Source organism: Rhipicephalus microplus, chromosome 4, assembly GCF_043290135.1.
Source record: "Rhipicephalus microplus isolate Deutch F79 chromosome 4, USDA_Rmic, whole genome shotgun sequence".
NCBI lineage: Eukaryota > Metazoa > Arthropoda > Arachnida > Ixodida > Ixodidae > Rhipicephalus > Rhipicephalus microplus.
In genome coordinates, this window is record NC_134703.1 from 31,230,358 (window position 1) to 31,246,742 (window position 16,385).

Below are 16,385 nucleotides of genomic sequence, written 5' to 3' on the forward strand. Positions count from 1 at the left end.
TCAAACAACTTCACTGATTACCGTATACATATGTAGTATTTGGGCTCCCTTTCAGATTTGATCGCGTCTACGTATAGACAGATGGGCCGCTGCATTATTTATAGACATTATTTAACCATCAGAAGTTGCTAACCACAGTCTCACACAATAATATTTCTCTAAGTTGTCGAGACTGTGAATGAACGTTAAAATTCGATGAATCCTCAGTTTTGTACCGGCATAGCAATAAAGAAATGCGTCTGATGATTGAGGCGATGTATATCAATAATAGCGGTTGCGCATGCGCGAGGCAACCTTAGATTAACTTGCATATTGATGAAATCAATTGCCTTAAGAGCCATCCTTCATGTAGACCAACCAGCTTGCAATCTTGATAGCTTCACATATTGCATGGGCACGCACAGATGTATGTTTTCGTGCCTTTTTTTTTCGCCGCTATGCGCTTTCTCAATTGCTAGTATAGGAGTTTGCGGTGTCCTGACCTCTTTTTTGCGTCCGCGTCTGCACACCCTGTCTCTTTTAGAAAGAATCGGTACCAACTAGCCCAACTCTATTATTCTAAACTTTATGTCTAGCACTCTGAGCTAGTTTATATGTTGTTCTATATTTATCTCAACAATCCTGCTCCATATGCTTTTTTAATCGCAGTTTGTTTGTTCCGTGCTAAGACTTCCTCGTTGTTTCCTGAGAATAGAGTTTGCCCAGCAGAGATTGAACTTTTTTGCCTCTTTCTGCAACCATAGACGGGACATGCCGGGAAAGTTTGTGTCATGCTGCTCGCTAAATATTATCAAGTCATAGTGTATCAGAAATGCCGCACAGTCCGTTGCTTTCGGAGGCCTTACGTCTGCCTTTTCTTTGTCGATCGATGAGTGTCTCGTTACCTAGATTCAAGGAAAAATATTAATTACGCAAACTTGGGGGATCAGAAATATCTTTGGAGCTTGACAAGACGCACATATTGTATAACAAGGCTTATGCTGCTGTAGATGAATACCAACATGCGGCGATCCTCATGCAAGAGCAAACTGGGTGACGATAAACAACACGCATGTCAGCTGAGTGTTGGAAAAAAATATTTGCGTGATGCACTGTCAAACGTGAACAAGCACTATGCATCTTGTCGTTCTTTCTCAATAACACGCCACCTTTGAGTCTTTCAATCTGGGATTTCAAGTCCCGAAGCGACGACACGATGACGAGATGCGTAGTAGTGGAGGGCACCCGAAATTTTAACCACGTGGTGCGCGTTAACGTGCACTCACAGTGCACGGTCCCCCACCATTTCGCCTCCATCGAAATGCGACCGTCGCAGCCGGGAACGAACCCGCGACCTTTGGATCAGCAGCCGAGCACCGTTCCACCGCGGCGGCTGTCAATCTGCGAAGACGCCACGTCTTTTTTTTTTTCTGTCCGAGTGGTCGAAACGCACTTGAGCGGCCTCTTCAAACGCCGTCTCCGAAGCGTGTCTGACGTGGGAACCGGCGCGGGTCGACAGTTCCGTGACACAAGGCGCGAAGAACCGCACACGTCAGGTGCGACCGTGTTGGATTGCACTGCGCGCCCTTTTTGGACTGCCCTCGATTGAAAAAATAGAAAAACAAGAGAGGCGGGGGAAGGGACAATACCAACGAAAGTCACAAGCTCTAAAGCGGTGCTCCTAAAAGCCTTTTCCTGTAGCACGATGAGGGCGCCGTCGCCTATGCCGCGTGAGAAACGTCGCAGGCGGCGCAGTGTACCACGCTGAACGCTGGCTTTTCAGATGTTACATTACACCACTCACCTCCTCCCCCCCCCCCCCCCCCCCGCTTTTTCTTTCTTTCAAAACGGCTTCAATCGTGAGCTGGCTCTTACGTGTCAGATGGGCAAGAGTGTGGTTTTTTCCCGCGACGCTTATGCAGCCATGGTGGCCCACTGGTTATTAAGATGCTCGGAAGCTGACCGGAAAGTGACAGGTTCTAATTCTATAGCCACGGCGGATGCAGTCAAGTGCGGGCGAAATGCTGGAAGCCTGGAAGACGTACAGCGTCCGGTTTCTGTGCGCGCTGAAGAACCCCAGGTGATCGACATCATTATTCAGAGTCCTCCTCTATACGGCATCTCGCATAGCGTGAGTCGCTCCGGAACGTTAAACCTCACAGAGCGGCCAGCCAGCTTCTGTATCTCTTTGGTGGTGAAGTTGAGGTACTCGCACACAGAAATTGCAGCTTTGCAAATACTTGATGTCGAGCGTACGTTTCGGTCGCCGCAGGATGCGCTTGCCATAAGGCATCTCCAAACTTCAGAAGCAAGTGAAGATAAATAACTCAAAAGAGCACGGCCACGAAAAGCAAACAAATAGGACAAGTACTGCTGTGTGTTTGCTTTTACTTGCCATGCTTTCTCGTGCTATTTATTTTCAACGTGAATAACCAACTAGCCTAGTCAGCTACGTTAGTTACAAAGACGATGAAAGACACTTGGCCAATGCCACCTAAAAGCTGCGGCGTTCCACGGAAGGCATAAACCTACACTAAAACCTAACGCTTTCATTTATACATAAGGTAAAACACTTGCGCATAACGTTTTATTTTTTCCTGTTTTTTCTCTTTCTGTTTTTTCTTTTCTTCTAAATATCAGATAAATATAGGAGAACCATTTGATAATAAGCAACAGTATAATATGGATGTTTTATTTCGGTGTCTACACAGGCTGAAATTTATACTGCGGTTAAGGTGTATATCTACATATTGCGATGTATAATATTGCTACAACTATTCAACGTCACAATCTTGAACTGGTTTCAAAAAATTAATGTATCTGCTGCACGCACTTGATTGAGGCTTGCGCTCGCTTGACAAATGGTTGACGTAAGGCGCGGTCCTCTACCGATCACGTGCGGTAAATATGTTCGCTTTTCTAAAGGATACAATACCTTGGCCTCTTTCACGTACTGAAACTTCTGTGAAAACATGAGTGTGAATACCAAAAGCTAAAACAAAAATAAACAAAACAAAGCTAGATGTAACTATTCGTTGCAGCATCTTCGCCGCATTAACGATCGATAGACAGTGAAGCACGCTTTTCAAGACGAAATTGTTTTAATGTCGCAGACATTTATGCAGTGTTCTGGAGTACATGTTTTTTTTAAGACGATAGTCTTTCTTGGGGACCTTCGATTCAAAAATTTTGGTGTATGTATGTATGTATGTATGTATGTATGTATGTATGTATGTATGTATGTATGTATGTATGTATGTATGTATGTATGTATGTATGTATGTATGTATGTATGTATGTATGTATGTATGTCTGTTCATTCTTAACGGCACCGGGTACTTGAAAGGGCCGACCCCACCCACAGGAAAGAGGGGGCTGAGCCCGGTTCGGTGCACCTGCGGCTCTGCTCGTCGATGAGTGTGACGCTCTCGAAATGACACCAGCCTCGCCATTCGGTCGGTAACTGTGACTCAGCTCGTGAGGTTCCACAAAGCCAGCTGCTTGTAAAGAAGGCGTGCATTGACTTTTGTAAGAGGTGATGATTGATTGATCTGTGGGGTTTGACGTGCCAAAACCACCATTTGATTACGAGAGACGCCGTAGTGGGGGCTCCGGAAATTTCGACCACCTGGTGTTCTTTAACGTACACCCAAATCTGAGCACACGGGCATACAGCATTTCTCGCCTCCATCAAAAATGCAGCCGCCGCAGCCGGGATTCGATCCCGCGACCTGCTGGTCAGCAGCCGGGTACCTTAGTCATGAGACCACCGTGGCGGGGCTTGCAAGAGGTGCGAATGTTTCAATGCGGCTGAGCACAGACCCGTGTGGAGCAGTGTTGTATGTATGTATGTATGTATGTATGTATGTATGTATGTATGTATGTATGTATGTATGTATGTATGTATGTATGTATGTATGTATGTATGTATGTATGTATGTATGTATGTATGTATGTATGTATGTATGTATGTATGTATGTATGTATGTATGTATGTATGTCTACTCTTAACGGTACTCTAAATGGCACCAAAGTGGCCAAACGATACTCCAAACGGCCGAGCCCAGCCGCAGCGCCCACCAATATTGCTCAAGATTCAGCATTCTTACTTGTGCGATTGTCAATTAAAAAACAAATATTGCGCATATCTGAGGTGCCATGACAACATGTTAATAATATGTGTATTTTTTACTAGAAAAGGCATACATAAGTAGTTTTAAGGACCGTAGCCTTTATCAAGTTGCGCTGACCATGCAACGCTTGCACGAAAAGGCAAGTGTTTTCAACGCTTTGCTAAGACGACACGGTGGTGACACCTACCCGTCGCCTTGCGTTCTACACCTTATCACCTCCGAGACGGTCGCGCAGGGCGTGCCCACTTTGTTTTCCAAGATTACTGCCAGATAGCGCTCATGTCTCACGTGTGACGTGACTTGATGCGCTCGTTCACCTACGCTGCACACTCGAGGCACTCTAACGCAGTGCCTCCACATTAGCATTCACCGATTTTCTTGCGCAGATAATCAAATAAACGTTTTTGTTCACTCTCTCCAGACGTAAGACTATCGTCTTTCGACAACATTTGCAGTGTAACATGCAGATGCGGGGCAAATTTGTTTTTTGAATTTCTTAAACTGTGCCCCAAATATATAATAATTCTGAAAAGACGCTCAGTGCAGTTTTCATTTCAATATTCAGCCGCTCTAAAGCTTCAGGTGGTAAGCCCTGTCCGCGTCGATTAAAAATATAAGCTGGATGTTCGCTTCTGGTTGTCAGCCTTGCCTGATAATTACCCGTATAACTATAAGGTCTGCGACCACAGCTCAGCCGATTTTATGCCAAATTGTTTCATTTTAATTTATCTGTGCTGACGTGTGTAGCTCAATCCCAACAGCATCTACTCGAAACTACTGGATTGTCACTCCTGTCGGTCATGTGATACGCCAAGCATATGCTGATACCATCAACCGAATAAGTGACCCTCGTTTGCGGCATACGACTGTTTTACAGCACATAACTCTTCGTCTGGTTCGATTGAGCATGTTTGAAAATACACTGAAAGAAAACTGAAACTCATACGCAGAATTCTTGAACAATTCGTTATCATTGTAAGCGCAACGCCACAGTTCTTACGCACAGTTTCGATAAAAGTTTCCCTGAAATATTCCGCGTTCTAACTCTGGTGCCAAAGTGATCACAATTCGTGTGATGACCTATAATTGTCTTTTTTAGACAATTGTGTAGGTGTTGTCCTGTATGGGAGGTCTCACAAGGGTGTGTGTTTGAGTGCGCGCGAAGCTTCTTAGTGAGCTGCAGTGCGAAATTTCTGTTCTGAACGTTTTTTTCTTTGCTAGATGGACATTCTTAAAAGCGATTTAGTGTTTCATTCCGCTTTCTCAGTCATGTTTCTTATACGGCATCGGCATTCTACACCAGAGTTCTCGAGTTGAAACATTCAACCAGCTACGCTTTGTGGGCACCGATGAAACAGCGCAGCTGGTGACGTACCGTTTGTCAGGCTAACGCATTTCTAGGCTCGGCATGTCTTTCAGATAAGTTGTATCACTGATCTTTGCTGAACCCTCTTTGTTAAGCTTTAAGGCAGTGTTTTTGTTACATCTCTTCCATACCACTCTTATATAAAGGTTGACGATGAAGACTTCGTTTAAGATGCTCCGATATGTTGAATCCCTTGTCTTTATTAAACACTCCTTGTTCAGCATTGAGGTGGTGACATAGCCACCACCATTTTTTAGACATGAAGTATCACGTGACAGTGGTGTGACTATGTCAACACGCATTCCGTTCGTTGGGTTACAACTGTTGTCTTCTTTCTTTTTAGAGGAAGTTGTGTGTAGCGGCGGGATTTACCTGATTTCTGTGGCACATACCCGCTTGTGATGACATTTTTCTGATAGGTCGCACAGATTTCTACGGCACGTACCCGTTTGTGGGGATAACTGTCGTCTTTATTATGAGTGGACTGGCTGTTAGTAGTGAGACTTACCCTATGTGGCTCACACCTGTCAACGATGCCCACAAGCGTTACCACGGATCCCGGACATGGAAGGCTCGATGAAGAACAGCTTCACGGTTAACACCATTGGCGTAAACCATAGGGGTTTGAGAGGGGTCTGAACCCCCCGTGTCCTCAGGCTGGAAGGGACACACCTCTTGAGGTTTAGCTTTAGAACGTCATATATTTGAGTTACTTGACGGTTAGGTATAAGGCATACAACGTTTTTTTTTTAACTGACTAATTTTAGCATGTATTTATCTTGAGTACCCTTCAACTGCGTGAGATTATATGAATCACAAAATCTGCTCGACTGGTTGAAAGAAAACTGTATAGAGAAATCCAATTACTCAAGCTCAGACCCTATATGCTCATCTTTAAAACTTTATGACAATGCATGTGCACGCGTGTGCTGCCGAATGTGCTGTGTTTATCTCTCTTCCCTCTCTGCTCTCTTTTTTTCATCTCCCCTACCCCCTCCTATGCGCAGGGTAGCAAACCGACTGCTTATAGGCTTGTTAACCTCCCTGCCGTTCTTTCCCTCCTATTTTCCTTCCTTCCTTCATTCTTTCCTTCCTTTCTTCCTTCCTTCCTTCCTTCCTTCCTTCCTTCCTTATGACAATACATGATAAAATTCTCATTTAAATAAAATAGAACTCATATTTTAAAAAATGAAATGGTCGCAGTAGAGCTTCAGTTTGGGCAAGTGTGTGCATACTTGAACACATATTTGGGTTGCGCGAAAAAGACACGGACGAAAGGGAGTGCCCGTGTCGCTCACTCCCCTTCGTCCGTGTCTTTTTCGCGCAACCCAAATATGTGTTCAAATAATGGTCGCCATATTCTGATTTATGTCTCCACTTGAGATTTTCCTGAATTCATGCCACTGATTAATACAGTCGTAGAAACATTCTTGTGTGCTCAGTAGTTCCACGTTCGGCATTGTTATAGATTCCTCTAGGTACGGTCCAAGGTGTTACTGTAAACCCCGAAGTGCAACGACGTTCGCGTGTTTACGCGTGAATAATGAAGCACGGGGTGTTGTGTCCAAGGGTATACACGAGCAGCACAGTGATGCGAGCTTTTCCTTCTCTCCCAAGGCCACCCACATTTCTTCAACCAGCTATCAAGTGGCCTGGACATTGTCTCCCTGGCCGGCGAGTGGCTCAGCGCAACAGCCAACACTAACATGTGAGAGGACGTCTTTTTTTTTTCTCCAAAAAACTTCTTTTTGGATATTACGGTGCTGTTCCCGTGTGCTCTTAAGCAAGCGTTATTTATTTATTTATTTATTTATTTATTTATTTACATACACTAAATAACAAGAGAATAATATAACGGTGATTGTGAACACAAATATATAAATAAATATAAATGCAGATGCACTCTACAAGAACAAACAAATAAACTGAAGCCTCAGTTAGAGCCTGGGCAAACTTAGGTAACAACAGAAATTCTGCAGGAACCATAGATACAACAGCTTCTTATACGGATGTTTTTTTTAAATAAGAATTAGAACTTTTATACGATAATTCTGCTGTCTTCACAAACGATAAGCCTGCTGTCTTCGCAAACGAACTCAACGTCGATACATATATTCTTGCCACCGTTATATAAAAAAAACCATTCATGAAAACGTTCATTAACCTTCTCGTTATTGAATTCGGGATGGTGATTTAAACGGGAAAGTTAGAGGACGTTGTGATTCGTGGTTTTTTTTTTTCATTATTTAGCAACGCAACAAGTATAGCGTTTTTTTTTTTTCGGGAACCAAAAAAAAAAAACACGAGTAGAAGTAATAAAAAGCGTGGAGCGTTGCAGACAACTGAAATAGACACGAGGATTTTCAAATTTTTGTGAGCAAACGGCTGCCCAGCTACCCTTGTGCTGCTTAGAGCAGTCTCGTTAATGAGAAATAACAGACAACAATTCCAAGGATGCGTGGCATGCTACATGACGCCAACAGGCAGAAAGGGGGCGTTCCATGCCCGCCCTCTTCTACCTTTAGCGCTGACTAGCACTGCCATGTTTGAAATGCATATAGGTACCCCATAAAGTTGACGGACGAATGCCCACCGCTGAGGCTATGTTGGAAGTGAATCGAAGGCTTTATTTGAAGGTCGCCGGTTCGGTTCCTGCCAGCGGCGGGCTATCTTTTCGTCCACTTTTCTTTCTTCACATTTACGCTACAATGACTACTATTAACGTCGCCTATATACTTTCCTTGGGATCGTTGTCTGTACACGCTCATTAAAATCGCGTCTAACAAAGGAAAACAAGCCCTTAGTTTTCCACATCTTTCATTCATTTATAGCAGACTTGCAAGTGATAAAATTATATTTATTTAAAGTAATTAGAGTAATTAAGTAATTTTAAATGAAATAATTTACACTGTTTTAGTAACGTATTCAATTAACTTTGTGGACTGGTAGATAAAGACAGAGGGAAAAAAAGTTAAGGAAGGCTAACCAGAAGAAAATCATCCGGTTCACTACCTTGGAATGGGTAAGGGGTAACGTGGACAAGAAGGTACGAAAGAAAAGAATGAGAAAAGCGATAAAAAATATAAATAAAAACACACAGGCACTCAGGCTCGGGCGTGTCTTAGTCGTTCAGCGAGGACGGTTGGCTGCAGAAACTTTCAGCCGAACCTTCGTTGCTTTTTAAGGGTTACACGCTCATCACCTGCAATGAGCTAAAAAATGCGACGTTGGCGTTCTCTTTAACGTATTTTGTGTCGGTGAAGACGTTGATTGATGCAATTACCTAATCGGCCCATGTACGCTTGTAATGATATATGATTACGGCATATCTGTATCTTCTGTTTGTTTGCCATATCGCAAGACACGCACGCTTAGCGATTTCTTTCGCATGACCCAAGATTCTTGCACGTGCACGGAGTTAATTTTTTGCTTTGTCAGTTTTGTTTCAGCGAAGTTCCGTTGTTAGACAGCGCTAATACCGTATCCTTCTAGTATTGTATCTCCATCGCGTTCGCGCGAATTTTTCAAATAAGTATTTTTTTTTCAACCCGCTCACCTGTTTAAGTTATAGTAGAAAATCTACCCGCTGTAGTGTTGATAACATTGTCAGTTAATCATTTCAATAGTAAACGAACAAGCATTTTTTGGATTCTCAGAGATTCTCAGAGATCAGATGTAATACGGGGTTGCAGATTGGGAGGATACTTGGCTTGGTGGTGTGCACTTGATGCTAGTGTGAGCGAATTTCATAGCTCCAGTTTTATGTATGAGCACGCGAAGTGTTCTTGCTGCGACTGTATATTGAAATTGAACTTGGCGTTTTATTCTGCGGCAAAAACACGTTACGAGGATGGCAGGTGAAAGCTGTGAAAACAGCTTGGTATTTGCCGTGCACTGGTGCAGACGGGTTAATATGGTTTGTCCTGGAGCGTGAATCTGGTGCCGCCGTGTCAAATCGTGACGTACTTCGGTATATGATACAGTTTTGATACTCATAGTTCCCGGGAAATTACTGAAATGTGGGCTTGTAGTTGCAGCAGGGTGAAGGAAAACAGCGCTCATTCGGACCTCAACGTAATTTTCGAATTGTTCTGTACTGTAGGCACAGTGGATAAACAAAGGCAAATAAATCATCCAGACACTTAGCAGTGTTCGCGCTCCAAATCTTCAACTGAAAATAAACAGGCAAAGCAAGCAAACGCTAGTACAACCACACCATTTGCGCAGTAAATTTTCTTTCACCCAGGCAAGACAAGAAGGTAAACATAGCGATTCTTCAAAACATTGACCGATGCAATAGATAGTTAATGCCCCATGCTTAAAATAAATAGATTTGTATTCGCAACCACAAATAGCATGGTAATTTTACTATACGTCGAGCTGCTTGATGTCCAGCTTGATGCCCTGAGAGGCTAGTTAGCTTATTAGAATATGTTGATAAATGCGCAAGATTAGGCAATAAGATGCCACGAAATACGAAATAGAGAAAGATAAATGGAACCGCATAGTGCCATGCATTGCCGAGCCGATGGACGCATGGATCCCGTGACGCAGATCTATAATCCAGCGCTCGTGGTTTTGCAGGTTCACGTACGAGATCGCTCCCGTGTTCATACTGATGGAGAACGTGGTGATGAAGAAGATGCGAGATCTCATAGGCTACACCAACGGCGACAGCATCCTGGCACCCGGTGAGCGCCACGTGGGCTTTCCACTCTATACAGCGTATTCGTCGAGCACACCAAAGTCGAGAGCTATGCACTAAAGAGCGCGGCAAAAAGCGTCAATCCACGCGTGTTAATGAAGCACTCGGAAAATAAGAAATATAATAGCAAGGGTGTCACACGTACAGTTTCTCATCATAACATTCTACGGTTTCACGAGTCAAAGCCAGGGTATGACTCTAAGGTACGCCGTAGTGGAGGACTCCGGAGGAATTTCGGCCACCTGGAGTTTACGATCGCTACAATTCAGGATCTTTGGTCACTCGTGGTCACGTCGCATGACCAGAACCTGGTGTTCTGTAACGTGCGTATGAATGTAAGCACACGGGCGTTTCGAGTATTTCTATCTCCAACGAAACGCAGCCGCTGTGGCCGGTAACCAACCCACGCCCTTGAACTCCGCAGGAGCGGAGCTACACCCCGGTGGGTAAGTGCCGAAAATAGACGCTCGTGCCACTCTTTCGGAAATTCATCTGCACTTGCCCGAAGCAAGAGCAAAAGGAGACCTATTCAAAGACAGACGACGAACTAAACCTAATTGATAGCCATGCCCTAACCTTGGCGCGACTGGGAGATTACTCACGTAAGTGCATCTTCGTGTCTAACTTATGTAACAGATGTCAATCATGTTCGCACATTCGACTTCCGTTTCGGTGAGAAGCGTTTCGTTCAGCATGAAACGTTACCCGAGTTGCGCCCTGTAATCACGAACAGTAACGTCGCGGAGTGTTATGGCGGATGAGAAGATTTTGTCCGGTCTTCATTTTTCGCGTCCTCTCTGGGACATAATATAGCCTTCTCTGCTCGTCCATCGTCGCCAAACAATTTGACAAAAAGAGACGAAGCTCCCTTTCCTATTCCATCACGTTTTGTTTTGTTTTTTTTTCGCACTACCTGCTATAACGAACAATACATTTTGACATGGGCTGCGTCAACATTTATTTTATTTCCAGATCCCAAGCTTGAAACTTCGCGTTTTAGCTCAACCTGTTTCATCTCACCATAACCCATCTTGCGTCTATTCGTTCGAGAACAGTTTAGCCACACGGTACTCTGCACTGGGAGAACGGTTATTTAAAAACATGCGGTCATGTGGTAGGTACTTTTTTTCTTTTTAGACCAACCGTTCAAAAAAAAAGAAGATGAAGTAGAAGCCTATTTTGTTACATATAGTGAACCATGGTAATTTGTAGCTGCTCCGTGTTTTCATTTCCAACATGTGTTGCAGATGGCGCGGTGTAGCATTCATCCAACTTCTCCTTTTTTTTTTACGTTACTCTGTGGCTCCAGGCGTAAGCGTTTTTTATCCCTCCTCCAAAGAAAAAAGTTTATAGTTGGGTTGTACGTAATCCATGTTTTGATTTCACTCTTGGGCACTCTAATGTACGAAGCTACAAACTACTGAAAATGCCATTTTCCTCAGTTCGAATACAGCTTGCAATATTTTTTCCCCTTTTACCAGAGGAAAACGCTGTTTCTTAGACCAGTGCGCAGTTTCAATACAAAAGCTACGCTTTTTTTGTTTGTGTCTACATATGGCTTAGAAATCTAGGTTTGCTTCAGCTCAGCGGAGTCCTGAAGTGATACTTTTAGAGGGAGACAGAAAAGGCACTTTACAATTTGACTTTATACTTTCAGCGCGGTAGCTCTGTGGTATTGTCGCTAGTTTCTTTTTTGTGTTTGTTGCCTGACAAAACGGAAAGAAAAAAGACTCCCTATTTTGTTCTTATTCTTTGCCTGCTCGCTAGATGACATCGCCAGCCCCGTTCTCGTGCGTCGAATGCGGGCAACAATAACAAATGAAGCACAGCAGCCTGCCTGGTCGAGCTGTCGAATCGAAGCAGCCACTGCGAGTTTCGCTCTTTCATTCTCGTCTTCATCGCTACGCATCAATCCACTTCGTTTCTTTTGTTTTATTACCCAAAAATGTGATTCCTTCTTTCCGATTCCCGTGCTCGCGTGCTCCATAGGAGTTCGCGTGCTCCATAGGAGCCAAGGCATTAAGAGTATATCCATCGAAGTGACAAGACAGTTCACGTACGGACATAAAACAAGATCTGGTGCCATGAGATCTGTTAAGGACAGGCTTATATGCCAGGCAAAAAAGTAACGCCTGATTACGAAATAGATGGCTAATGGGCTTAAAATTAATGGGTTTAAAACGACCAGGGCTTACGTCTCCCGCGAGGTAACGTCATGACATCGCCTCCAATGTCGCCTCACAACCAAAAGACACCATGGTTCGCGGTACGTGAGCTGTGAGTTTCATTGTGTTTGCAGCACTCGTGTCACACACACACAAAAAAAATCGGCTGTCTTATAAAGGACACACACGCTTTTAGATTCAAGTTGCCTTAAGTGCATGAGAGACCGCGGTCATCTTTCAGGTGCGATCACCTTAGGGTCGAGCGTTGTCCGTTGTGCGTTGTCCGTTGACCAGCACAGCCCATGCAAGGTATCTCCTGTACGTGTTGACGATGAAGATGAGGAACAAGCGCGTTGGCACATGCAAGGTATCTGATGACCATGATGCTGCCGTCACAGCACAGCGACCCCAAGCTCAGGAGGCGAGAGGGTGGCATGCAGCGACTCAACGCCAAGGCCAACAGCAAGGTGCTACTCTGGATATGAAGGCGTGGAAATTGTTGAGGGAGGGGGGAGGGAGGCTAAACGGCGAAAATTCATTGTATATACTGTGCACCTACGTTGTCAATCATTTCCCCCTCCTGCATGATGAGTGGGCAATGTCACGGCTGATTTACGCCAAGAACGATCCCCAGTGCTTCGACCACTCGTCATCCTTCACTTGATGGAGATGCGTCGATTTTTCGTGACTGATTTCACGGTGACAATGATCATAGAAAAGAGCAAGTACAGATTATTAAATGGTATACTGTTAATGTTAAGGATGTTGCAGGTAGCCGGCGGATCTAGCCTTGCATAATTCGCAGGCAATTGCCCCGCCTGGTTTCCTGTTCACTAATTGTAGCTAATGTCTTTTGTTTGTTTTTTAACTAAGCACGAGCAGGCTCTTAAAATAAAAATCGTACATAGCGCGACGTATAAGCCTGCATAAGACGGCGGCCTCTGTGCTATTCCACATGCCGTATTGTGCCAGTGCACTACCTCGCTGCACCATACCCCAAACATTATTGTCACTTATCACCACTGTCACATGCGAGATCTGTAGCATTCAAGAATTTCCAGAGAAGTCGCGACACCTGTTTCCTGAAGATTGAGTGACCACGCGGAAACACAATATGAGCCACGCTTAACATGGCGATGTCTGCCGTCTTCCGAAAAATTGTTAAATGCGATGTTTCTCAAATGACGCGAGGGTTAAACGAGAAACTACTCTGCAGTGCAACTAGGTGGAGAGTCCATCTTGATAGGAAGCGCAGCAACTACTACATGGAACACACAACACAAGCGCTTAACTTCAACTAAACGTTTGTTGCAAACGTCAGAGTATATAAAGGGGATCAAAGAGAAAAAAAAATTGTATTGCGTTTCCTACCAAGATGGATTCATACCAACTGGCCCGATACAATTGTTTATAGATAGCGAGATCACGTTTAACAGATCTTGAAACATAAAAAGATAATCTTACAGAAAAGAACAACCAGCATTTCATCAACGCAAGGGCTACGTAAAATACAGCAATTTTCGTGAATACCCGCAGCATACCATAGATACACAACAAACCTTATAAAAAATAAATGAATAAATATTTTCAGTTACCTGCTGGTACAGCTAGCAACTAAGGTTGGCACTGCAAAGCTAGAAGACGTGGGTTCGGTTTCCTGCATGGCGACAGCATTTGAATGGGGACGAAATAAAAAAAAAACACACCCCTGTATATATTTTAGGTCAAGGTGCACGTTATAAAACGTCTGGCCCTCAAAACAATCCGAATCCCTCCGCTACGGCATGTTTTATAATCATATCGTGGTCTTAGTAAGTAGTATCACACAATCAACTCTTCTTTTGTTTCCACTTGTTGAAGATGCGTTGTATAGCGCGCTTCTTTGTAGCTGATTCTCGGTGCTCCTATAGACCCATAAACATAAACTCGTGTACCGTCATCACGGGTAGAGTTGAATTCACGACAAAACGTGTGTGCATGTAAGAGCAGTACAGGTGTGCTGACCAAAAATATATCGTGGTCAGCGCTTCCTTTAATGCTGTAAGAGCTTTGAGGAGAGAAAATCGTCTCTATTGTCCCACTGCAGCTTGCACTTCACAAAGGCGAGACATACTTCTATCCATTCTCTGTAAAGCTCCTTTCTTCTCCCCTGTCGGAACACCTTTCTCTTTACGAACTTTTTTTATCGCAGGCGGCTCCGTGTCCAACTTGTACGCTGTGATGGCGGCGCGGCACAAGATGTTCCCCAGCTATAAGACCTTGGGCCTCAAGGCACTGCCGCAACTCGTCATGTACACCTCAGAAGACGTGAGTCCCTATACTTCTTATGGCAGTGATGCAGAAACGATTCCTTTCTACTCATCATTGTAAAGTTACTTAATAATACACCAAAGAGAAACGTGAAATTAATTTAAAAAGACAAAGTGAGCTTTAACAACTCCACAGACGTCACCTGAAGTTAAAGGCTCCAAGACGACGACGTACAAATAGAAATACACACACACACACACACACACACACACACACACACACACACACACACACACACACACACACACACACACACACACACACACACACACACACACACACACACACACACACACACACACGCGCGCGCACGCACACACACAGGGTTGCTACCCACAACAATGTTTACATACAGTAAAAAAACTTTGATGAAAAGTGGTGCGATTTTATTGGACGACTCCCGCCTGTGTAATCGAGGGGGATAGAGAGAATTTATTTTCACATAACGTGGGACATTTAAAGTGGTCGGGCCCCTATTTCAGGGCTCCGGTAGCCTTGTCATCATCTCGGCCCATTGGACCAGGCAAAATAACACTCGAAGGCCAAGCTGTACAGCAGCGCCTCTCGTTGTTTTTCTGTGTTGTTCATGTTTAGTGTTTTTTATTGCGTAGTGTACTTATTCCAAAAAAAAAGAAAGTGCAGCTAATACAAACAGCGTTGTCGCAGGGTATTCGTGCGTAGTTGCATTCAGATAGAACAATTTATTCAGGCGATAATGATATGGACCTCACACTTTACCTGGCTTTGCCCGTCTTACAGTCATCTTGCTTTTCGCGTCAGCTGACGTTAAATTAAAATTCCAGATTATCCACCCTAACCATGGTCCTGCAATTCGTCATCAGACGTTAATTGTTCAAAAGAAGCAATGAAGGTCGAAAGCTTTTTTTATTTGTTTTTCAGTGCCGATACTTAAGCATGTGGACTTGGTCTGACGTCACAAACCTCAGTCTTATTCGGTATTTTTGTCGCATTCGTTGAATGAAGTTTTTTGTTGTTGTTTTTGGACCCTGCTGTATGCTATCATGTTGGTTTTCTCAAAATGCAACGCAGGCAGTATTTTACCGATAAACAAGTACGTAGGCCTTAATAAAAAGTCGCCACCGAAATCTATGACGTCATTGAAAGTCGTGCTGGAAAATCAACGCTTCATTGCCTTTTTTTCCCTTTTTTTTTTGCACGTGCTTTGTCGCTTTTCAAGTGCCTTGTCGGGACAACAGTGTTGCTTCGGATACAGCGAGACTTTCTAGTTTACTAATACAAAACATTTATTGTTCTGGTTAATGTTCCTTTAAAACACATTGTTTGTCAGTTCGTTACGTAGCTGTGTTGTTGAGCATGCACAATGTTATGGGCAGTACTTTCCATAGGGAATGAATGTAAATATTTCTGCGCCACTTACTGTACTGGCGGTAGCCAAGCGTGGTTCATAAACCACGCATGAAAGCCAACATACAAGAACTAATGAATTGATCGAGCCCGGTGAAGCGCGCTTTCATTTGGCCCTGTTTCAGGAAGACCAGGGTGTTGGAGATTCTTTGACGATGCGGTCGTCCAAACAATTGGTTTGGGCAACTTGGTGTATTTCGTCTCCAAGCCTCCTAAATCGTAGGCCCGTGTGCTCAGATTTGGGTGCACGTTAAAGAACCCCAGGTTGTCAAAATTTCCGGAGCCCTCCACTACGGCGTCTCTCATAATCATATGGTGGTTTTGGGACGTTGAACCCCACA

At 43.9% G+C, this 16,385-nt stretch overlaps 1 protein-coding gene across 1 annotated transcript in view; it reads left to right on the plus strand.

Moving 5' to 3' along the window:
* The window catches only part of Gad1 (glutamate decarboxylase), a 75,998-nt gene that overhangs the window by 41,152 nt on the left and 18,461 nt on the right, over nucleotides 1–16,385 (plus strand). Inside the window, exons 3-5 of the mRNA XM_037422218.2 lie at nucleotides 7,096–7,186; nucleotides 10,063–10,169; nucleotides 14,540–14,655. Coding sequence (XP_037278115.2) covers nucleotides 7,096–7,186; nucleotides 10,063–10,169; nucleotides 14,540–14,655 — 314 coding nt within the window. The remainder of the gene's footprint in view (nucleotides 1–7,095; nucleotides 7,187–10,062; nucleotides 10,170–14,539; nucleotides 14,656–16,385) is intronic.